General features: G+C 38.1%; 1 protein-coding gene across 1 annotated transcript in view; it reads right to left on the minus strand.

Annotated features, from left to right (window-relative positions):
- The window catches only part of GRIN2A (glutamate ionotropic receptor NMDA type subunit 2A), a gene marked incomplete at both ends in the record, with an annotated part of 179,081 nt that overhangs the window by 25,312 nt on the left and 129,728 nt on the right, over positions 1-24,041 (minus strand). The window contains 3 exons of the mRNA XM_082490465.1: positions 11,135-11,295; positions 17,827-18,056; positions 20,676-20,801. Of these exons, the coding sequence (XP_082346591.1) occupies positions 11,135-11,295; positions 17,827-18,056; positions 20,676-20,801 (517 nt within the window). The remainder of the gene's footprint in view (positions 1-11,134; positions 11,296-17,826; positions 18,057-20,675; positions 20,802-24,041) is intronic.

The raw sequence follows: 24,041 nt of genomic DNA on the forward strand, positions 1-24,041 counted from the left end.
CACTTTGATATCGCTGGAGCAAGAGAAGCAGATATTTAACCTTTAGCATGAAGGACTGATGATTTCTTTCACCCAGTTTGGACTAAAATGCATTTCAGGTTATCTGATGGCACTTCATCACCGGCACTGACTTTATCTTTCAGCACATATTCAAATAGCTCCACGCAGATCTCAAGTTCGCATATACTGGATGGATTTCTTGACATTTTGACATTGCCAATTCATTAGGGGAAAATTTAACAGCCACCCCCCCGCAACAACGCAGGTTAGCGAAGTTTAACCCAGTTAAATGATGGACTCATTAGCAGGGAATGAGCTTTCAACTTTTCTCCCAGCTCAAACTGTCCTCACTTCAATCTTCACACAGAAAACACAGACACAAAATTCGAAAGAGCAAGCTCTGACAGACATTAACACCAGCGTGAGAGATTGTGGAGGCTTCGCCTCACCTGTCAGGGCAATCTCAGGCTGCCAGAAAAGCTGCCGTGAACCTTCCCGCATCACTTGGCTGTGGGTACCGGCACGGGCATAGTCCGCCCCCACTCACAGGAGCTCCCCTTCCCCACCCCTCTGCCCACCCACCTTCCCAGGCCATGTAACATTTCCCTTAGCAATAAAAGAATGGAAAATTTAGTGTGCCTTCATGATTAATGTATGCGATGGAATAGTGTCCCACTTCAAGTCTCAGAAGCCAAGCAATGAAGTACTTGCAAAGCGTCAGTTTATCAAAACACAAAATTTGAAAAGTCGAGTAGGGGGAATATATTTTTAGATTAAAGGTTTTGTCCCAGTTACAATAGCATAATGAAGGATAAATTCAGCACATTTCACCAAGCACCTGATCTCATCCCCAAATCAAATGAATACTAAAACTTCGAATAGCTTCTTCTCAAAAGCACAGGGTTAGACGGGATATAGCTACTTTCACTTGGTCCTTTTATTTCCAGGTACTTTATAATATTTAAAGACATTAGATAGATAACTGCATTACCTAAAAAAATGGTAATATAGACACAGGAGATAACCTTTTTTCAAAAAAAAAATAAATCAGAAGAGCACTCAGGTACTGAGTAAAGGAATTAGAAATAAATTACTATAAAGTATTTTTTTTCCTAGAGGCAAGTTGCTACGGATCAGCTGAACAGGAGAGACAGGCTGTTTTTTCTTAAAAAAAAAAAAGGCAAAAAAAAAAAAAAGTGAAGTGCATTTAACTTATGGCCATGAAGAAATTCCTGAAAATGTGACCCAGCTTTAAAGGACATGATGATGCCTGATTCTTTTTATCGGTAACTTGAAACTATTGAGGTATGAGCTTCCCCAGGCATTTCAATGAGTGCCTCCTCAGATCCCAATAACCCTCTAAATGCCAATATTAGTATTTGCCCGTTCTTCAAAGCCTGTAAAAACCAGCCTCCCCCAGAAAGTCCCGTGGAACAGCACATTAGGTTCTACCCAGTCCGTTATTTATTTAGACTTTTCAATATAGGTGGAAGAAATACAAGAATGTGAGAATAACTGCATTTCCCAAAAGGACAGCAAGTGATGGGGAAACAGGGATCAGCCATCAGAAAAACCGGTGCCAGAAAATCCTGCCACAAATGGAAATGCCATAGAAGTCTTTATCTCTGTGCTGCCAGCTTGGGGGCACTTCGTAGTCCAAACCCGGCACTCTGCTCACTTTAGCAGCAAAAGCAGGAAAGCTACGCTGATTGAGACACATATTTCTTTTAAGCTATTAGATTTCAGAATTGACACTTTAGTGAACAGATCCGCTGAAGGACACGCCTAGACGGAACAGCAAATTTAAATGTCTTCGTATCTCTGCAGTCTTTCAGCACAAATAGCAGTTGCCCAGTTGCAAACCAGCTTTCCAATTCTTAGCTTGAGTGACTACAGTTGTAACATCAATTGAAAATCATTCCCCTCAGAGTGTAATACCAAAATGAATATTAGAATGAACACTGAAACAAATATAAGATTGAAGTCCAAAAGAAAGTGTCATAATGTAAATTGAAATTAAGCTACCCCAGCCATCTGATGCCAAACTAAATTAAGCTATTGATTGTGGAAGTTGCCTGAACCTGGCCAACCAGGAGAGAAAATACTGAATGGGCCAAAGTGTTCAGAAGAGATTATTATATTTTTTTACAGAATGTCATAAAGAAAATCGTTATTCGTGTTATTAGCTCCTTCAGATGATTTCAAGGAAAGTGTATTTATACAATAATTTAGTACTTTCTGTCAAAACTGATAGGGATAAATAGACATTCTGGAGCATGGCAAACATCTTGCTCTGCCAAGGTAGTTTTGGATCTTTGTTCAGTGCTGTTTGACTTACAGGTTTCCCCAGAGGCATATATGGTTTAGCAATACCTACACATGGGCAGTAGACACTCTCTGACTTAGACTTGGGTCCTAATAATCTATGAAACTAGCCAAATATAGATGTGCAAGGAGGAAAAAGAAACTGGGCGTGTATGGATGCTATTGCACCTGTATACGTTTTCTTGGCTTCAGATGAATGGCTGTTTGGTGAGCTACAGGTTGTATTAAGCCCCGTCACGTTTAACAGCTGCCAAATTATTCACCATCCACCAGTTCCTTCAGTTTCTTTCTGATCTTTTTTTAAATTTTGGTATTCACAACACTTGATCTCCCAAATGTAACTATGCTAATTTAACTCCACAAATGCAATATTCTCTCAATCACTATTGAACTTCATAAAGGTCTGGTGCTAAACAGGGAAAAGAGAAAGAGACACTGAAAGAGAGAGGAGAGAGCGAAGAGGAGAGACCTACTGATGTTCACTTTTGCTTAAACTAACAAAATAAATTCTTAAGCGTTCTACAGTTGTGATTATTTCAACTTGTCAGCACTAAAGAGTACTAAAGAACAATAAATTCTGAAAGTATTTTACGACTCTATTTCCACTCCAGATACGATGCAGAAAGTATGCAGACATAAGGTATGATACTCCATATAGGATTTATGGCAAAAGTTGCCTGAACTCATCAGTGGTTCAGATGTGGTCGAGCTCAGTTTCAGATTTCATTTGACTGACAAATTTAAAGTTCAGTTCAGCTTTTTTCTAAGGAGTTCCCATGGCCCTGTCTCACAGCTCTATTGATTTTTTTATTTTGTCTTTCAAATCAGCTGCAGAAATGGATGCTTCTAAGGATCAGGCTCCAAAAATGTCCAAAAGTTATATCCAGAAAAATGGTCCAGCTGGTGCCTTTTTACGGAAGTAGAGCAATCCAGGAGCTGGTTAAATCTGTCTTCTAAGGTATTCTATATTCCTGACCATTAGTTATAGGTATAAGTCAGTGAACTATCTGAAATATATTAATTTCTCATCTTATGTCACATATTCACATTTTGGATTTATCACTCCCTTAAAGGAATGACCACCTGGCACAATAATTTGCCCTTTCAGCATCTGACAAAAATCTTTTACATTAATATCCTATAGATCTAATGAAAATATAGACAGTAATTTTCTTAAACATTTCTCCTTAATGAAACAACATTTAGAGATACAAATTGGATTCATCACTCACTACTTTCCCTTAAAATAAAAAGACTAATTCCTATTTTAGATTATAAATTTTGTTGTAATAACAGCAGATGCAGACTCAGGAAAATATTTTTCCAATCACGTGTGAAAAAAAACAAGTTTCAGATTCAGTAGTTTAAACTGGTGAATTTTGAGTATCCCTCTAAGGCTTAGAGTACCTCTAAGGCTTTCATATGTTGAAAGACACTTTGAAAGAGAAGAACATCATTCCCTCTTCATTAAGATCAGCACATACTTCAACTACAGGCTGCTGTTTCAGTGACATATTAAAAACGTGACTGGAGCAAGGATCACCCATCTAAAAACTCGTTATTGCAGTTGCTCTATTTGATTTTTAAAACCTGTTTTTGAAGCTTGTGAAAAACACAACACCCAGGCAGGCTCAGAATAGAGGTCTTTGAGGGATAGGCCAGGAAAAGCAGGAAAACATCACGTTCTTAGAATGATAGCTGGATATTAAGGACTTGATACATTATTTCAAAATTCAGCTGCATAGGGTAGTGCTTGTGCTAAAGCTGTCTCCAGCAGTTTCTCTCTTCATATAGTCACAACAGGCATCCAGGAGGGTTAGAAGCAATAAATTATTATAGACTACAGATACCTCATGCTGCCTCGCTGACCTTTCCCTGTCTCCCTCAAACACACTTCATTCAACCATCTTTGGTGATTTGTTAAAAATTTGGTGAAAGAATTGCTACATGTACTGCAAGATTAAAAGTCTAACAAAAGAGTGAATATTCTCAATTACAAATACTGGAAGGTGTTGTCAATCAGAAACAGTCAAAATATATTGAGCCACGAGATTAAAAGTTTAAAAATTTATGTCTGCTGAACATTTCTTTGAGTTCCGGTTGCAAGCTGTTATTATCTGCTCATAAGAATGATGAAGAACTTGTGCTTTTTATGAAAAATTAAAATATATAATTTTTCTCTCAAACAGGTAATTTCTCTCATAGCTTTCCCTCCTCTTCTTGGGTGAAAAGGTATGAACCACAGATAGAATAAAAACTAGCAAGTTTTTCCTTTGATGAAAGTTTTGATGACAATTTTTCTGTAAAGATAAATTGAAAATACTACAAAAATATTGAAATTGGTTTTGCATCCAAGTGGAGGCGTCAGATGTTTGGTTTGTTTTTAATTTTAAGCGTACCACCACTTTAATTGACAAACCTAATTAACAGAAGGACCTGCTGGGCACAATCTGAATTGTGTTCCAGCTGATAGAAATGGAGATGTTTGCCTCCTGGTTATGGCTGTGCCACGCTGCAGAAGCTGCCAGCGCAGCCTCTGACCAGTTTCTATCTGTTCAGCAAATAACAGAGTGTGCAAAGCTGTGAATTGGACACAATTTATAAGCACTGTGAGCACGATAACAGTCCAACTTGGGCCAATAAACATAGAGACTGAGGGTTAAAAGGGCATCAGAGCCTTCTAGGATCCTTTCTTGCACTTTCTCTCCTTAGTACCATTGGATTCTAAAAAAAAATATTAATAATCGTTTTGTTGTTTTCACATGGGAGAGTGTGCTTGCGGGGAGGAAATACCTTCTCACGCCATCCACACTGTTCAGTTAGATACTTTCCGGTGTTTCTTCTAGCAGCATTATTTGTCAGTAAAAATCACTGAGGAATAGAATCATCGCTTGTTCCTCCCAAAGCGACTAGCAGCTCAGGACACGCCTGCACGCCACAGACGACTGGGGAACAAAGCATTAAACTTGATGTCTATAAACTACCAAGCACAGCGATCTCTACCAGGAAGGCAGACAGAGTCCCAAGTAAACTTTACCATCAAATCCCTGCATATATAGCCGCAGCTGTGGCTGTAAATAAAAACTGAGAACTGCTCACGACAGCAAGCGGGTCTGCAGCTGTACAAGGGGCTGCTTGCCTGTGGAACACAAGGGATTCATTACCGCAGTTCCCTTGAAACAAGCTATATTTCTCAGCTTTTTCGCAATGAAACTGAAATCAAGTCCTCACATCAACCTGCTGCCATAGCACAGAATCAGTTAGAATCTTTTCTTGAAGCAAGATATACACTGTGTGATACTCAGCTGCAGTCCTCATAGCTAGGAAAATTAAGAGAAGAAAAATTAGATGGATTCATCAGTGATGGGCAATAGGCAAGTGAAAGTTTCCCATTTTATCTCCATAGTAAGAAGAGACTCTCCCAATTAAATTTTCTGATTTCAGCCACTAGCAGTTAAATCCCAGACAATATTCCTGTGTAGATGTGCTGGGGCAAAGGTGAGAACGTGAAATACATTTCCAGTTTATTGCCATTGCATTTTCTCCTCTTGACAGTTTTACAGCAGCAGAACACTCATACGTGGAGAAACACTACATGCAAACTCAACAGCTACGAGCTGATACAACCCACACCGAAGAATTACAACAGGCAAGGTTGTTTTGCTTGCAAAAAGACAGCATTCTTTTAACTACAAGCTTTTCTGGAAAAGTATAGCATGACAAAGAGAAGCAAGCAAACCCAAACAGCCACTGTAAACACAACACAATAATGAGCTACTTCCTATTCAAAGACTTATTCTCTCTTCAAGAAACAAAATCAATAGGATCTGTCTCTCTGGTACAAAGGATTCTAGAAATGTAGATTAATTAAATGCAGTGCAGACACAAATGCTTGCAATGCATTTTTAGAACTTTATTTGATCAATAAACATCTAAAGAACACAGAGGAGCCACCACAGCTCTAGCAGAGCTGGACTTCACCCACCAACAATACATTAGCTAATGTCTGACAGACTTTTCTGAATGATGCTCAGAAAAATAACTGCCATTTCTGTTTCCATTAAGGCAAAAGGAGAAAAAAAACCTCTGGAGGATTCCCAAGCTGCTCACTCCTGCCGAAAGAGCAATCTGAAGCTCTGCGGGTAGCACAGCACAGCTAAGCCTTTCTATGCATGAGATTTAGGGAAAAACACTGGGACATTCTTTGACAAGCTTGTAAAGTTGTGATTACTTTTGGTGCTAAATTGCATTGAAGCAGGTACAATATTTTGCCATTTTGAAAAATATTAAGTAGTACTTCAATAACAAGATGCATTAATGTTGCTCCCTTTTAACAGGCCTGGTTGCAAACCGACAGCTTTAATTAATAAACAGAGAACAGCAAGTTCTGCTGTTTGTTCAAAAGGTGTTTCAGCAGCTTTCCAAGAACTGTATCTGTGAATCTCAGAAATAAGACACTATTGACAAGAGGTACATATTTCTGAGACTTTGTAGACTTTTTTTTTTAATATTTTCACAAAGGTTGACTTCTTATCAAAGGGGAAAAGCCAATATAGCTGATAAATTTGCCTTCACCATTGATAGCGACAAACTTTCATGAGTAAGCTGCAACGAACCCCCCCCGAGGATTCACTTGAAGAAGTAGGTATAATGTCAATGTCCGTCTAAAGCAAAAATCTCATTTCCATTTTGATTTGCAGCATTTCCCAGTTGATTCCTTTCGAAAATGATCTTAAACATTTCCGATGCTAATTGAACAAGACAGGTCCAAGCCTATTGCCCAAGTAGTGAAGTTGTTTGCTCTAATTAAAAAAAAAACCCAAACGCAGATGCTTTCCTTGTAAGCTAATTTTTGAAACACTATTAGCTTCACCTCTCAGAGGTGAAAACACAAACGGGCTCCGTATTTTGTTCAAGGCTTCCAGGACACAAATGTGTGCATACTCATCTCTGCATGTACAGCAATACTCCAACAAAAGACCTGTCTAACCTCTACACCAGACGGGAAATAAAGGCAGGAATGTAATTTATTTTATATGCATACCTATTTCTGCCCTTGAGGTTTTTCCTGGCTATGTTAGAGACTGGACTCAGGTAGCTGATTTTTTACTTGTTGTGGGAAAGCGAGATAAAAAACCCAGTTTGTATTTTAATTTATTTTCAGAATGAGGAAAGGAATGTGAACATGTCTCCAACAAAAAAGAAATCTTAGAAAACTCTGTGCATCTGAAGCTTTGAGTTTGTCTGCTTCCTGCTTTCTCCTTCCAGTTCAACTCAATAACATTACGTATTAAACACAATGGTCTCAAAGACCAAGATACTCTCAGTACATCCCAAGAGGCTAATTAAAGCTGATCGAAAGACTTGAGAGTTTGAGATAAAATAAAGCCAGACTGAACTGTGACAAGAGACTACTTGATAGTTTGATTATATTTAGACCCAATGTCACACGTGTAGCATTATTCAGTCATTAAGTATTGCCTGATTGCTGGTATTTTTTGCTCCGCCTTAAAATTAGAATCAAACACTACACATAAGGAATTAAAGGGGACAAATTCTTATTTTGTCTTACATATTATCTTATTGTTATCCTATTAATCTTCAATTAAGCAAAAGTGGTTTTAAAAGTGTGACCGGAAATACATATAGGTTATACAAACATTCTTCAGGAATAACACAGGTACTATTTATTTCGACTCGCAGCAGCAATATCAACCAGACAATCTTTGCAAGTCCATCCCAGGTCTATAGTCTATGACTCTATAATTACTAAGTACTTCAAAAAGCTGTGCAGAAGCAGCAAGCTTTACAATATATAAGGAAAATTGCTGCTTGTATGCCACCAATGATGAGGATGAAAAAATAAAAAAGATAAAAGTATAGCAATGGTTTTGACAAGAGATAAAGATGAAAACAGACAAAATAGCTGTAACAAGGTAAGCAGAACACACACATACTGAAGATGAAAAAAGAAATTATGTATTTGCTCAGAAGCAGACACAGGTCATCCTGAAAAGAGCAGTGACAACACAGGCTCTATGGGGCAAGTTGTATTAAAAAGTCACGGGATCAAGCAAAGTAGGGAAGGTGAAAGCTTAATCAAGTCTAGATAAGGAAAAAAGGGCAAACTTTACATGGAAGAGAGAAACAATCTGGTCAAGCAATTCATGAGGGAGAAAGGAAGAAGATAGAACGCGGGTATATAAAAAAATCAGGGAAGAGTTATGCATACTGACGAACAGAACAGAAAATTTTGTAGAAGTGAAAAATGATGTGTTGAAGAATATGAGTCTGGAGAAAAAGAAGAGACAAGCAATTGTAATACACTACCAAATACCTATTCATGCTTTTCTATTGTCCTCCCTATGGACAAAGCAAGTTATTATAGTCCCACAGTATATAGTCTCATCTCTTTCATTCAGGACACTTTTAGCTCCAGAGATCTCTGCAGTGTCAGCCACGTGAACTGCCATCACATCCTCACCAAAGTTCTTAGCAAAAAGGAATACCTGGGTGGGCTCAAGGTGCAAGTGACAGGTGAGGATGACAGAGCCTGATCCGTTCAATCAGCTAAATGAAATCATCTTTCCAGAGAGAAACCACTCGGAGAGAAAAAGAAGGTACAATCATGCTGCCTGATATGTAACCAAGTATACTGCCCACAATTACCACATTGATGGGATCTTTGTACAGTTCTTGCTCTGCAGAAACTGAAAGTAGAAAATATGTATGCCCACCTGACACTACTCTCCTGCTGGAAGGTCCAAGACTGTGACATAAGCAAACACAAAGTGACACTTCTATTGCTAGAAAGTTCAGCAGCTGATGGCATGCTTTTTAATCCTTCTGTAGGTGCCATCAGACAAAATGCGAAGGACCGCAGCTGCATGTAGCAGTTACTTACACTGATCTGGAAAACACCGCACATGGCAGCTTATTTGCACCATCTGCTACAGAAATGTCAATCACAGGGAGCAGGGTAGACACCTGGGGTGTCCACACTGAGAAATCACTTAGAAGAGGAAAGAAAATCCATAAAAATGAATAGCTTACGCTGTCAAAAGGACTAAAGCTTCTGAGGAAGAACAGCAGCTGGCACAAGAGCAGCCAGCCTGAGTTTTAGTGAAATGTCCTGAACTCCCCTGCGGTCAGGCAGCCCCCCCTTTTCATGCTTAAGTGTCTGACAGGTGTCCCGATTTTAAAGCTCACAGCAGTTTTCAGGGCTTTCAGTAGCACAAATGGTTGGTGAAAAGTACAAGGAATATACATCCCCTAAATAAACTATCCATCCAACTGAACAAGCCCTAGCAATGGCTGAAATTAAGGCTAGCTTCCTCTTTAAAAATTCACAGGAGGAATAGGAGCATTCAGCTGACTATCTATAATGCATAATTTAGCTGTCACCCAGGAAATATAGCTTGCACAGGCTCGGTCGGAGCAGGAGCTCTGCCTCCAGTTTGGAAGACCTTGGGCAAGGTTAACCTCATGTTATGTTACATGTCTACGTTAGGATGGGGCAAACCATGCTTGAGAAACGCCAGCTGAGAATGCCTTGAGAAATGACAGAGGGACTCCAGACAGCAATATGGAGGCAGCAGAGAAGGCAACAGTAGGCAGGACAGTAGACAGAAACAGTAGGAAAGGAAACTGCCCTCTAAGGAAAGATTTGGGGACTTCAGGGGTTTTTGCATAAGAAATATGTTACAATCACCTACATGTTTGGGAGAAGGAGAGTGAAAATTAAAGGACAAGTGGTTCCCAAAAAAGGACTAAAAGTAACAGCTTAATTTAGTATTGGAAGAAATGTGTCTTGTGTTCACCATAAATAATAGCAGGGGAGATGTGCCTTGAAACAGCCATTACAGTAGATGTACTCAAATCCCTTATCGGTAACTTAGCCTTCTCACTTCAAAACAAAACAAACCTAAACAAACTATATTGATGAATTATGATTATAGAAATCCAGTATTATTAACAAAAATACATGTACTATTATCAAGCCTGTATGTTTAGAAGAGGTTACGAGAGCTAACACATTCCTGCCCCCCAGATGAATACTGATACAAGTAGTGAGTCACTCTCATACCTTTTGAGGATTAAGAATGAAAATTCAGTCTCTTTGTCCAACCAGGCAGAACGAGCTACTTACTTCAGAGGGAGAAAAGGACGGATGGCACTCAAGTCTAAATCTCAGATCTTGAGGAAGAAGGACAATAATATTTGCCAGAATATTTACCAAGATTGCCAGAAGCAGGATTTGATAGTACATTTGAGACTATCTCATCTCAACAGATTTTATGAAGATCAAAGTCAATACTTCAGACGTGACAGTAAATGTACAGGACCATGCTAATCAGAGGGAAGAAGTTGAAAAGAAATAACAAGTAGTTGCACACTGGCCAAACAAACAAGCTTTGTCAGAAATTCACCTTGCAAAAGCACATTCCTATGAGAGAGTTCTGCAAAGATAACGAGGAACTGTACAAAACATCTTGTTCTGTGTTGAGCCCCACACAGACCCAGGTCTCATCATCTCTCTTTAAATTTGAGAAATACTAATTCTGCCCTTTGAATCTATTTTCCATAGGACATTGAAGCTTCCATGCGATTTTAAAATAGTCACACAAATCACAGTCAATTGTTTTCCTTTCTGATATCTGTACAGTGCAGCTGAAAAAAACCAAAAAGAGCCACGTACTACACAGCATGCCTGACATCAGTCTGTTCAGTATCACAGTAAGTACAGATCAATATTTCTCAGTTTCTGCAAAGTCTACAGTATTCTTTAAAACTAATGGGAAAAGCTTACCCAGTTTTTAAGCTGACCAGGGCATCTTCAACTCCTTTCTGATTGTACTTTGTCATGTAAAGGTGCATATCAGGGTAGTTGTTTCTGATATTCCTCTCTGTGCTTCCATTTGGGACCGTTCCAAATCGAAAAGGAGGTGAATAATCATATGGCCTTTGGAACTAGAGAGAAACGGGAAAAGCAAAGTGTTTCAGGCATCCAAAACGTGAAGAAGGGCAATTTCAGGTTGAAAAAATCTAGAAGTTATATGAGGTGCCTCAAATTTCTTCTAGGCAAATGCTTTGGGTTAATTCAGCTCTATTATACCAGAAACTGTGTTTTCACACTGGCTGAACTTACAGAAACATGTACATCCAGATTAAAACCAGCTCATTTTTGCCACTCTCATGTGACTTTCTCCCACGCATTGTAATATGGCAGGACCACAGAAACTGGAGCAGAAGAGATACTGTAAGATGTTCCTCATCTGCCAGCATCTCCCTAGAGAACCCAAACTACAAGCAGACACACTGGTAAACAGCAATCAAAAGAAACCAGTATTTTGTAGGTAGTCATTTCACACCTTCATCTCAGCTGAGACACTGGGGGTCCCCACACAAAGAAGGCAAAAGGATCATTTTCACTACTTGAGCAGAGCCCAACGCACGGCTCCTGGAGGGGTGCAGGTGATTGCAGCAGCTTGTGCGCAGGGAGGGACAGGGTGAGGGCTGGCTTCCCTTCTGCTGCCATGATTCAAGGGGAATAAAAGTTCTTGCCTCTTCCCCAAGGGCTCGGTAGCTACATCACTTGACATGAAAAGGCTTCTGGAACTCTCACACCTATAATCCGAGTCGCTATTTATCCCTACAATTTAAAACTACAAACCATTTGCTTGATGGCATATAGGTTTATTCAATTTTACCCTCTGTATCACTATTGCATCAGCACAGACAAACATGTCAGGGAATAGCTGCAAAGGAATAGCAATAGCTCAGAGCACCCTCAGGTTTCAGATTTGGAAATCATTCGGATAATCTCACATAAACTTTTGCTAACAGACCTGAAAATTTTATATGCGCCTTTTCAATATCTCCCTTTAAATACCAAGTGACACTTTAGGATTAAGTTAAAATCTTTCTTGAAGAAATAAACAAAAAAGGCTATTCAAATTAGAGGAATTATTGGCTAATGAGGAAATTCAATTGAGCATTGATAAAAGCAGTCACCCGTGAACTCCACAGTAAAATGCACTCTGGTTTTACTATTGAAGTCAGAAGAGCAATCTATATACCCCACGCTGCTAATATTAGAGAGCTAATATTTATACAGTTGCTGTTTCCTTTGGGCTACATATGTAATACTTCTCTTTTTAAAGTTTGGTCCCAGTGCACCAAGAATTCCCAGGATCCAGTGCCAATTTGCAAAGAGAATACAAATAAGCGTATACAAAAACTGGGAGTATTTTCAATTCCATCAAACCTTGACTGTGAAATTATTGCTGCAACAATACTTTCATGTTGCAGAACTACATTTAAATGCTTCATTTTAATTAAGCATATTTTGACAAAGCATAAAGGAATGAACCGTTTTTCTCTATTTGTTTAGCTAAAAGATGTCTGTCTTTTCTCATTTTCCCTTTTCATAGCTTAACTGTTCAAATTATTACTTTGCTACTACTTTACACACACTAATTGACCCATGTGCTGAAATGTATACTTGTCACAGTGCTTAGTCTATATTTGCTGTCTCCTTTTTGTGCAACACTGAGACAAACCCTGATTCTACTGATACAGCTGTAGCTTGCTACTAACGTTATTTAAATCTACAGATAATTAAACCCTGACATAGTGAGATGGCTTCCAATATCTCCCAATAGCTGTATCAAATTTTCCAATCAACAAAACTTGAAAAAAAAATAATTAAAGCAACAATTTTGATTTCAAGATGTGTAAAAATTGCTGCTGTTCATACGGCTGATGTTTTTTGGAAATTCAGCTGTGCTGTGTATTCTGCAAGCTCAGTCCCTAACCCTGGGGTATGGCAGGGGAATTGAGGGAACAGGAAGATTATGGTGGAGTGTCCTGGTAGTTTAGAAATGGAGTTTGGTTCTGAATATTCTCACTTTTCAAGAACATTCATATGAGTTTAAGTTGTTGCGAGGAGTTTCCTCCCACAGGAATGGTTGAAAGAATTGAGGTATCCGTCCCAAATTGAACATTCATGGAAAACAAAAATATTTCTGCAGGAGAGCAAAGATTAAAAAAAAGTACTAGTTCATTCAAAGATCATGGGGATAACAAGCAATTCAAATGATGAAATAATTCATACAAGAAATTAAAATACAGAAAATTCAGAGATAAAGAGTTCCAAACACCATCCATTGACTAGACTTGCTTGCCACAAGACACCTAACCAACAAATTCTAACAGTCACATGGAGATAATTTTTTTGAAATGATTGGATGCTACTACTGCCTGCTCACAGCCTACTTGTAAAGAAGAAAGAAAGAGTTTAAAATCTTCTTACTAACGGTGCTCTCATATCTAAAGTGTATAAAGTTCTTGTCAATAATTGTAAACCTATATTCTGTAAACTGACATGTCCTAGAGAAACACAGAGGCTCTGTGGCTGCAGCAAAGATCTACGTGGCAGGCACGAGACCAGAAAGCACAAAGCATCAAGTCTCTACATGCACTCATTTTCCCTGAAGCCCCATGATGGAAAATAAAATATATAATGTCTGCTAGGAAGCAATTTCCTTACTAGATATTTTCTGAAACATTTTTTTTTTTTTTTTAATCGCTAATAAAATCCCTAAATTGAATGAACAAGCCCCCTGCTTGAATCATAATTGTGGAGAGATCTACTATTATTCAGAAGACTAATCAATTCGTTCTTGTTTCCCCATGCTCTGCCGGCTGCTAGAACTGTGGCACACGGTAACAGAACTCCAGTCCTACTGATCTAGGAATCCCAAACAGGATGGCTGAGCTGAGGAAACAGTCCTATTGCTTTTATTTTGTTTTACCTATATACCTTAATAAAATCGATGATTTCATTAAAGTCAGTAAAGTGGTCTTTCACAAACATTAAATACTGACTTAATCTGAAGATTTGCATGCTTGCCTGAAAAGGTGGTATTCAGAGCAGTTGTTTGTTATTGTTCTGGAGTATTTTAAGAAAATGTGGAAAACATTACTATAATAGTAGAAAATAGTAAATATTCTCCCTCTGCTAAGACAGATTTCAATGGGAATTACGCCTGGTTTGGAGTGATAGAAAACCACCCATATTTGAACTCTCTGCTTTCTTCTTTTACCAGATGGAAAACACCGACAATCTGATTTCTGATCTTTGAAAAATATAGCTACTGCGTTTAGTAATTCCAAGCCTATTATTACAATCATCAGTTACTGAAATGCAGTCTGACAACTCTCAAAAAGCACTGTAAAGGTCTAATATTGAGGTGGAAAGATGGACTGGTGTAAGAGGGTCACCCTAAGTGCCCCATCATCTGTGCTGCCTTTTGACCTGTCTGCTCTGTTTTGACACAGACATATCTTTAAGTAACTATAGAAATTGTGCCACCTTATTGCACAAAAATATAAAGCCAACGTTACAAGAATATCGTGAATCTTGCAAAAATAAGGAACTTGTAAATGGCATATCTAAGGCTTCCTGTGAAGTTTGACCACATGCACGCAGGGCATTTCTTAACATGTGACTGTGCGGAGGAATCACAGCAGATAAACGCTTTGCAAGACAATTCCGTCCGCTGCTATCTACTCTCCCTTAGTAATCCTGTCCCTCTTTCATTACATGAGAAACGCATAAATGGTCTCAAAAGTAACAAGTGCGACAAATGGCAGCTTTGCTGGATACTTTTGGATCCATTTTCTGTACCTTTTTATGAACACAAAGCTTTTAAAATTCTTTTACATACACAAGGATGTCAAAATATAATTTTCTTCTCATCTTCTGAATCACTTGAGTTTATGAACACCCACCCCTAGTAACTCCAGTACGTGCTGTGCCATGTATTTCTGGGTGACACATAGATGACATGGCATTCAGAAATTCATTAGCAACTTTCTGAAGGTTCAGGAAACCACCAAGAGGTCTTGGAGCCAAGAAAGGTAAAGAGCACGTTATCATGTGTTCAGCAAACCTGGTGAACCAGATGCTAGAGAGCAACACGTTTCCTGAATGGGAAGGTATGGAACGCTGAGGGTCAGGGATGACACGGGGTTTTTTCCTGGCTTCTCTCCTCTGTAGTCTGTCACATGTCGAGCTGGGCTGAGAAACCTCAGTATCTCTAATTGGGAATACTACAGAGCATTGACAAAAGAGCTTGACTGCTGCTTGTGGCAGTAGGAAAAAGAGGAGAGGAGGGAATAGTAAACTGCTTGACCAGCCCAGAAGTTCTTCAAAAATTTATTGAACTTCTAGATGTTACTTATTTAAAATTAGTTTTACCCATGCTTCTGTCCCTTCTCACTGGCCTTTGCCTATTACTGCTTTGCTTGCAGCAAGGATCAGAGTTCTCTACTGAACAACAGTAAAATTGCTGCAAATTCCGGAACTGTTCCCCTACTAACAACATTGCAGCAACAAGGCAAAGGGGGGAGACAAATAATTTAACACGAATCAGATTATATTCCCATAAACTCTCCTTAGTTATTTGAATTCTTAAAATACAAGAAACTTCAGGATTGTAGAGGAGGAAAAACCTGTGTATGACAAGAGGAATATTTTGAAATACATCATCATTGCTTTTGTGGACTTCTGGTTCGTTTGGTTTAATCAGAAAAGGCATGGCTCCCCTGATTTATCCGTATGTGCTTCAGGCAAAATTTGAAGAACTGTAAAATACAAACAAAGGTGGCAGATCAAATAAACGATCAGAAGACCACACAAAAGCAGATGATATTTTCTGATTCAAGTATTTTTCTATTTTTATTTTGCTTTTTGTGGAAATAAAATCCTACTTAGCAGGGAGAATAGAAAAATGACAAAAATAAGGAAGTTATTAGCCAAAAGCTACAGAACAAATACTGACATTTTCCTAGCCCTTAGGTGAGAGTGGCAAACAGCCAGCAGAGAGAGGACAATAAGGGTGCGCTGGCGCTGGCAGACCTGAACGCTAGTGCTGTGCCAGGTGCAAGCCAAATCCTGCCAAACCAAGACTTCCCAGGAAAACACTCTGTACTTTCTCACAAACAGGAGAAAGATTTCTCAAATCCTTTTTTTTTTATTCTCAAGAGAATAGTGCCTTTTATCTGTCTCTTACTAAGAATATTACCTTAAAATAGGGGTATATTTAAGTCTTCATACTCTTTCAAAGGTTTTGCAACAACACAACTTAATGAAAACAAAACTACTATCATTTTGTGTTTCTTTTTATCTGTCTTTTCCCTAGCCATGCTTGCAATTCATGCTTTGATACTTCAGAAGATCAATCAAAGGCTGGTCATAAAAAGCAGTTAAAACAAAAAACAGACAGAAAGCTGTATCTGAGCTGTTGCCTTCTTCTGAATAACAATCTCCTTTATCTTCTGTTCTTTAAGATAAATCCCCTGTGCTATACTATATTTAAATATTACTTCTTAATGTCAATATTTGGTTTAATTTTAAAACAACTGGGCACAAACTTGAAATACGGCATGGCCTTCATGTATTTTGCACCTATCCACCACAACAGTAATTTTGCAAATGGACTTCAATCCCTCCATGCAGTACCACTATTACAAAGCAGTCACACCAATGAAATAAAAAAGAAGTCATTGCTAGGTTTCTGATTTATAAGACTATTGATTAAACTTCGCAAGTACAAAGATCTAGGAAGTAGACTTTCAGCAGAAGAAAGTTCAGTCAAGCTACAACTATATGAAAAAGAAGCATATTTTATTTGTCAATTTGTGAGAAACTTGAGTGGGGTTTAAGTGAATTAACAGAGTCTACTGCTCAAAGTGCAATTCTCACAGAAGTTTTTGAAATCATCTTCCACAAACACATCAAAATTCTGCACTTTGGCCTATGTAATTTACATCTCACTTCAATGTGATAACACAAAAGCCAAAATTTTCTGATCTGTTTATTTTTGCTATTTACTCTTGCCATTTTATACAAGGAAAACATTCAAACATCCATGGACAACACATATCACATATAATTTCTCTTCGCTTATTCGTGCTGGCACCACTGTAAATCTGAACTCTTTCTGTAACTTTCTTGCACACTACATAGGAAGCAAAAAGACGTTTTTTCAGGAGCCTTAACTGGCTTCCAATAATTACTGGATACTTGCTGCTTTTATTAATATTTTTTCAATTAATATATTATTAATATTCCACACGGAAATGTTCTAGCAATGCTAAATATGCCTGCCCTGCATTCAAGCTGACTTTTTTCTTTTTCAAACTCTGTATATTGGTGAGACATTCCTTTTAATCAAACAGGAATTGAATTCCATCAGAAAATAAAGGTACTTTTCAATTAACGCAGCTACTTTTGAAAAGGCAACTCAAAGACTTTGAAAACAGTCTGATATTTTCATGCTTTGGGTCTTAGGTTTGTTAGTAAAGGCTTACACTCAGAATAAAATCATCCAGTTTTAGCTTATTATCTTACTCAGAGTTTTTTTAGCACAAAGTACAAATTTGTGGAAGGATTATGAAGAACGGACACTGACTTCTTTTGAGCTGCAGACCTACCTTTTTATCACTCAGTCCAGTCACTTGGTCAACAAATTCCTCTTGAATCATAAATGCAGCTAAGTTGGCAGTATAACTAGCCAGAAAGATGACGGCAAAGAAAGCCCAAACCGACACCATGATTTTACTGGTCGTCCCTTTGGGGTTTTGCACAGGCACGGAATTGTTGAATACCAAGCCCCAGAGTAACCACACCGCCTTTCCAATGGTAAAGGATGGTCCATGGGGATCTGTAATTACAAAGAGCAGTTATTTTCATTGCAGTTAAATTAAACCCTGGCAAGATACCCTCCATAATGACACCAAAGTACTCACAAGGATATAGTTAAAAACCATTTCAGTACATATTCACTGTACTCCCAACGGAATCACAGGATTTACCACAGGTACCCTCTGTCGTAATGACACTTATTTCCATATTTGTAAAAAACATTTCAACATTTTTCTATGTGGCATTTACTTCACAAGTTTTAAAATGAAAATGGAAAGCACAGGTTTGGAGGAGAAGCAAACTGATATGGCTGTTGCAGTAAGGTACGTGCCACCATACCGCCCATTTCAGTCGTCTGCGCCAGCAGACATGTAAAATGGAAAACTGTGGGTTTACGTCTTAATGATTCAATTCTAGCACTCTTCTCACCCAAATTATTTTGCATCCTCTCCAGCCTTCCAACATTATGCTTTTTGAACTTTATGTAAGTATGTTTAAGGTCAAAATGGGTGACTACGTCACCTACTTTAAAGCAACTTTGCACTCAGAGGAGAAATCAGTAAGCCAACACAAAGCAGGCCCCTGCACAGATAGTGACTTAAAGCGAACCAGACTCTGGCTACCTCACACCTGCAGAGCCTGCTCCATGGCTTCAAACGTGTTGGCATTACAGGTAAAAACCTCTCCCAGCTAATCCATTCTGTAAATTTTGTTATTCCTGTTTTTAGTCAGCTTTTAATTCATCCCAAAGCAAGAAGCGGTCAGCACGATGCCCTCCTGCCCACAGAGTGGCCGAGGCAGACTAGCAATGCTGTTATCCGCTATCCACTTCAAAGGCCTTATTGGCAGAGCCCTACGAAAATAAGGGGAAGTTTGTTCTTACCTAGCTCTAGGTAAGTACAGTGCAGTCATCGCATGTTGCTCATCATCTAGCCTCCTTTTATCCTCAACAGAGAGAAACAGGCCTCCCCTGACTGTGAGTCATTTGACCTTTATGTAAGTATCTATTTTTTAATTAAATAGCAATTCAGACAATACGGTCTGATGCACACACCTGTAGAATTACCTCCTTCCCTGCCCTGCCCCTTTATCCAAGGGGACGCACATTACAAACTCAGATTTAGTTATTAATGTAATCATAATTGATTTTAATATTAATTTAATTATCACTAAAAGAATAAAACCCAAAGTGGGTATACTCAGTGCACGTTCTCAGTTCAGTGGAAATGCTAATACAGTGCAAACTTCTCACAATGCAGTCAAGCACCGCATCTTAGATTATCGTCTTTTATTCTGCAGCAGTGCTACGAAGATAAGAGTGCAGTAAAGTAAACACAATGGCGCTGACTTTTGGTTTATGAAACCACCTTCTAGAGCCATTTAAGATTGGGCTAATATATATTTTCTGAGCAACAATGATAAGGAAAGCACATGCCAAGAAAGCAGTCTAAAGTTGTGTTTATGCTGCCGGAGATTGTATTACCATTGAGCTTCGTCCTGCCAAAAATGCCTAGGGAAAGGAGTAATCTACATACAGATCCCCATTTATTTTAAGCTTCCCATGTTTCAAGTGAATAGCATCTGGATTTGTGGCAAGTCTCTAGAGCTAAGTTAGGGTGGTCTAGTGCCATAATATGCCTTTGCAGCCATAAGTACACTAAATAATCAATTCTGGCACATGAGGTGGCACAGAAAAAACAGCCTAGCCCCTATATCCCTAGTCTCTATATTCACTTTTGATTTCCCCCTCATAAACACGAGGTTTACTTTGGACAGAGATTACACATTTACCATCTTATCGAAATGATAACATCTGAACATTACAATAATCTCCTTTGGCAGGGAACAAACCAATCATAATCTAGAAGAAACCATTAGCTTGTAATAGTCCCCAGAACTGTGTTCACCAGGCTGGAAGATCTCTTGTTATAAAATGAGTATGATTTAGAAATAAAAAACAGGCTGCACTCTGAACTGTAAGTAAAGAAAGGGAAGGATGAGGGCACCACAATACATGGAATCCTCACTCTCAGGTCAAAGTGCTAATAATATACAACTGCAGCTTTCCCTGAGAAAGGCAAGCTCTGTATTAAGCTTGTTGTGCTGGTATATTTTAAAAATGAACTTTCTATAACCACGGATGCTACGCAGAAAGAAGTGATGCCCTTCTGCCACTGGCCTCATTTCAAGGCCGAGTTCATCAGGCTGTTTACAGGGACTATATAAAACCAAATACAACCTAACTGCTATTTTTCCAGATTATCCACCAAACCACACCAGTTTAGATCATGATCACTGAACTAACTGTGAATTCCTCAGAGTCAGGAGACTGTAGAACTTATTCCAGTGCTTTTTTAAGCTGACACTCCGCAACTGATAGAGTATACTAACCAAACACTGCCTGAATGCGACTCTCTGATATCACTTACCCTTCTATATGTCTTTATTCCAATGAATTAGAATACAAACATAAGCATATAAGCCCTCAAGAAACCGTATTTTAAAATAAGAGCATAGTTTCATAGCTGCTTTTACTGTTTTATTCCTATGTTATGTTCACTTTAAAAGATGGAGGGCAAGGGATGGGAAATACATGTGGTTTTTATAGCTTTAGGGTTATGTAAAATGCAAAGCTTACCTCTCCCTTGTGCTAAGTTCCTGTTATATCCTACAGGACTGAAGTACTCAAATATAAAGACAGCCATGGCGGACACAATGAGGAGCATCACAAACATCATCACCCAGACAGAAGCACTAAAAGGCTCTGCAGCAAAACAGACAAGAGAAACAGAAACACAGTTCATTAAACCAGTTGCAGCACAAGAATTCTAATGTCTTCAGCTAGGCAAGCCCAGCGGCTTCCTTTAAATTAGCTTTTACCAACCAAAATGCTAGCAAATAACTAAGTAGCAATATATGAAGAACTGCTGTTACTATACACAAAATTCATACAGTCAAAATGTTAAATGTAAGTTGCAATTCGAAAGCAAAGGCTGCACACTTTGAAAAACCCTTAACTGACACTGAGTGGCAAATAATTGGTTTGACTCACTTCTTACTCGGTTTACAATCAGTCACCCATTTCTGTTTATCCCATGCTAGATGCATGTATCAACAGAACGGTCTTACCATTATGACTGTGTTTCTGCAGAGCAAAAGCAATTAAGCATATGTTTAATACATTTGGTAATTCAATGAAGTAGACTTCTGTCTCATTTTCTATCCAACAAAAAGTGTTAGGGAAAAAAGCTAAATACTTGCATTCAAACTAATTTTTTTTTTCGTTTCTGATTTTTTTTTTCTCTCCGTGTACACTTTCATCTACCTGCTATGGAGATGTTTTTACCAATTGCAAACACATCCCTTTGAACCAATTGAAAACACATCCTTTTGAAAGTCTCATTCTCATCTGGGAGCAAATTTCTGAAATCAAAAGGTTTTTATGGAAAACCGAATGTCAGTTTGAAAGACAGAGAAACCATGATTAAGTAAAAGGAGTTGGTTGGAACAGAAAAATAAAAGCAGTTTTAAATACCAGCCTAAGCACCAACTTTTTGAAAGGACTGGATATGGTAATAGTATGCGGTAACACAAAGTTCTTAAATATCACCTTTGCCCAATCACAAATTCCCTGTCATTTCAGGAGTCCCTGTGGTAGCTGTCATGGTACAAGAATACATGTAAGACAGGTTTTGTATAGCAAAGTAGTATCTTTTTATTAGGTCAGCTTACCTGGGGGCATTTTATATCCTAATTTTGGTAGACAATGCAAGCGTGACTGTGCTCTGAAGCGTGATAAAAAAATCCCTTAGTACACTATTTCAAATTAGGACAGAATCAAGAAGCACTTGAAATGACGAGAAATTAGCGTGTTCTAATGCTTTGCCTGTTTTTGAAAGCCCGAGAGGTTCTTCATTCTTTGAACTGAAGTTAAAATTTGAACCACTGAAAATTATTCCATCATTGCAGGAAACAAATGAGAGTTGAGGCTTCTGAGCCCAAAAGCCCAATCTGAATCTTGCCCAAGTTAGCACGAATGATTCACCCAGAACTACAATGAAGTGTAATAATTTGGGCCCAAGCATAGAAATCTCATGAGATCATTTGCCTGTGCTACAATTTCTTCAGAAACTTGGAACCAAGAAAAGACCAAATTCCAAATAGCCCCACTGGTCATTTTGGATGCGAACTAAAAAGGCAAGGCAGAGAAATTTCAAGCCAAACCATTCTCTTTCTGTGTTTAAGATAACATTAAGAAACAGTATTTTTTTAAAAAAATGAATTTTTAAAAAATTATTTTATTTTTAAGAGAGGTTACAAAGTTCTTTCAATTACTATAATGACTTGTTTGGAAGAGAATAGTAAGTTAGCAAAAAACCAGAATTCTTAAAAGGCAGAGAAATATCCATTCAGACTCAAGCAGGCAAAGGACATTCTGTAGCCAGACACAGTTAAAAACAAATATTCTATGAATTCACATATTAACTGGAATAAATTGGAATCCACATAAAACTATCATACATTTTTGAGAGCATTTTCATAGAAGAAAGCAAGCCTGATAAAACTCTTATCAAAAGCAACAGTGCAGAAACAGCAATGGTAATTTGTCAAAATCTAAATAAGGCAAAGGGCAAAACAAGCTGATGGGAAAAAGCAAGCGATAAACAACAGTTTAAGCAGAATGCTCTTTAATAATTTAAGCAGTCTGGTAATGAGGTGGAGGATTAAAAGAAGCAATAGGAAAATAAAAAGCTATTTAGAATAGCAAGCAGTAAGATTGAACACGTACGAAATCAATTGAATAACAAAGTCGATCTTCCTGTCATATTAGAGCTCAAATTACACATTCAGCCCTGTTCTTTGATTCTCAAAGGACGGAACGAGAACTTCCCTCAGGCAAGCAGCAGCTTTTATAACAATTTTCAGTAAAGCTATGATATGGCAGGAAAATACTACTATGTGACTTGCCAGCGTACATTTCAAATGATTGGCAATGGAGAATATTGAGCAATGAAAAAGATGTAGTACTCCATTACCTTCGAGTTTTACTTCCCACCACCAAAACAATACTTAAACAATACATGAAATAAACAGGGGCATAGATTTCCTAATCCACCAATGCCTCCAAAAAGGAAAACTGACCTCACCTATGAAACTCTCTCCCCCTCTTAAAAACATAGACATTTGGATTTGAGGTTCCCCTTATTTTGTTTGTTTGCTTAAATAAAGTTGAGAAAAATCTCCACAGAACCTTTAAATAAATTATTCATGGATCTAGTACATATTAATTTTAGCATGATATGAAAATGTTTAAATGTGGATAAAATTCTCCTTTGAAGGAGACACCCACATCAGAAACAGAACGCAGCAGAGATAATGAGGAAGGGGCTGTCAGCCCATCAGTTACTTAGATCTGTTGGACACAACCAAGTGTGTTGGACACAACCAAGTGGAAAATCTAGTCCAGACAAAATCCTGTACTTGTCTACATTCATCGTAACAAATCACAAAAACAGATATTTCATGAACTGTAATTAAGTGCTATTTTAAAAAAATAATATTGTATTTCACTTATTTAAAAAAAAATCTTTTAAAATAATTATGTAAGATGACTCTATGCTTAGACATTCACTTATTTGAAACAAAATCTGTCTGTGAATAAATTCAGTTATCTGCCTGATAGCATTTTGCCTGGCAAAGCGTTTTAGTACTGTGCACATCTTATCGAAATACACAGTCAATTCCAGTAAAGTGACAGTTTCATCTACGTTTCGAAAAACCAGAACATACTTCTGAGAGCACAGACTTGATTTATTGGTGCAGTAAATCAGATTTCTTCAAAACTAATGCTATTCTATAGAGCTTTATAAGAAGGGGTTATTTTTACTTTTTGAATTATATGTACGTCCAACTAAACCAATAACATTAAATGCATTTTAGAAAACTAATAACTCAGTTGTGAAAAATGCAAAAGCGGCGTCTCTTTTGATGGCAGCTGTAAGCA

The sequence above is a fragment of the Vanellus vanellus genome (assembly GCF_965231255.1).
Source record: "Vanellus vanellus genome assembly, chromosome: 14".
NCBI lineage: Eukaryota > Metazoa > Chordata > Aves > Charadriiformes > Charadriidae > Vanellus > Vanellus vanellus.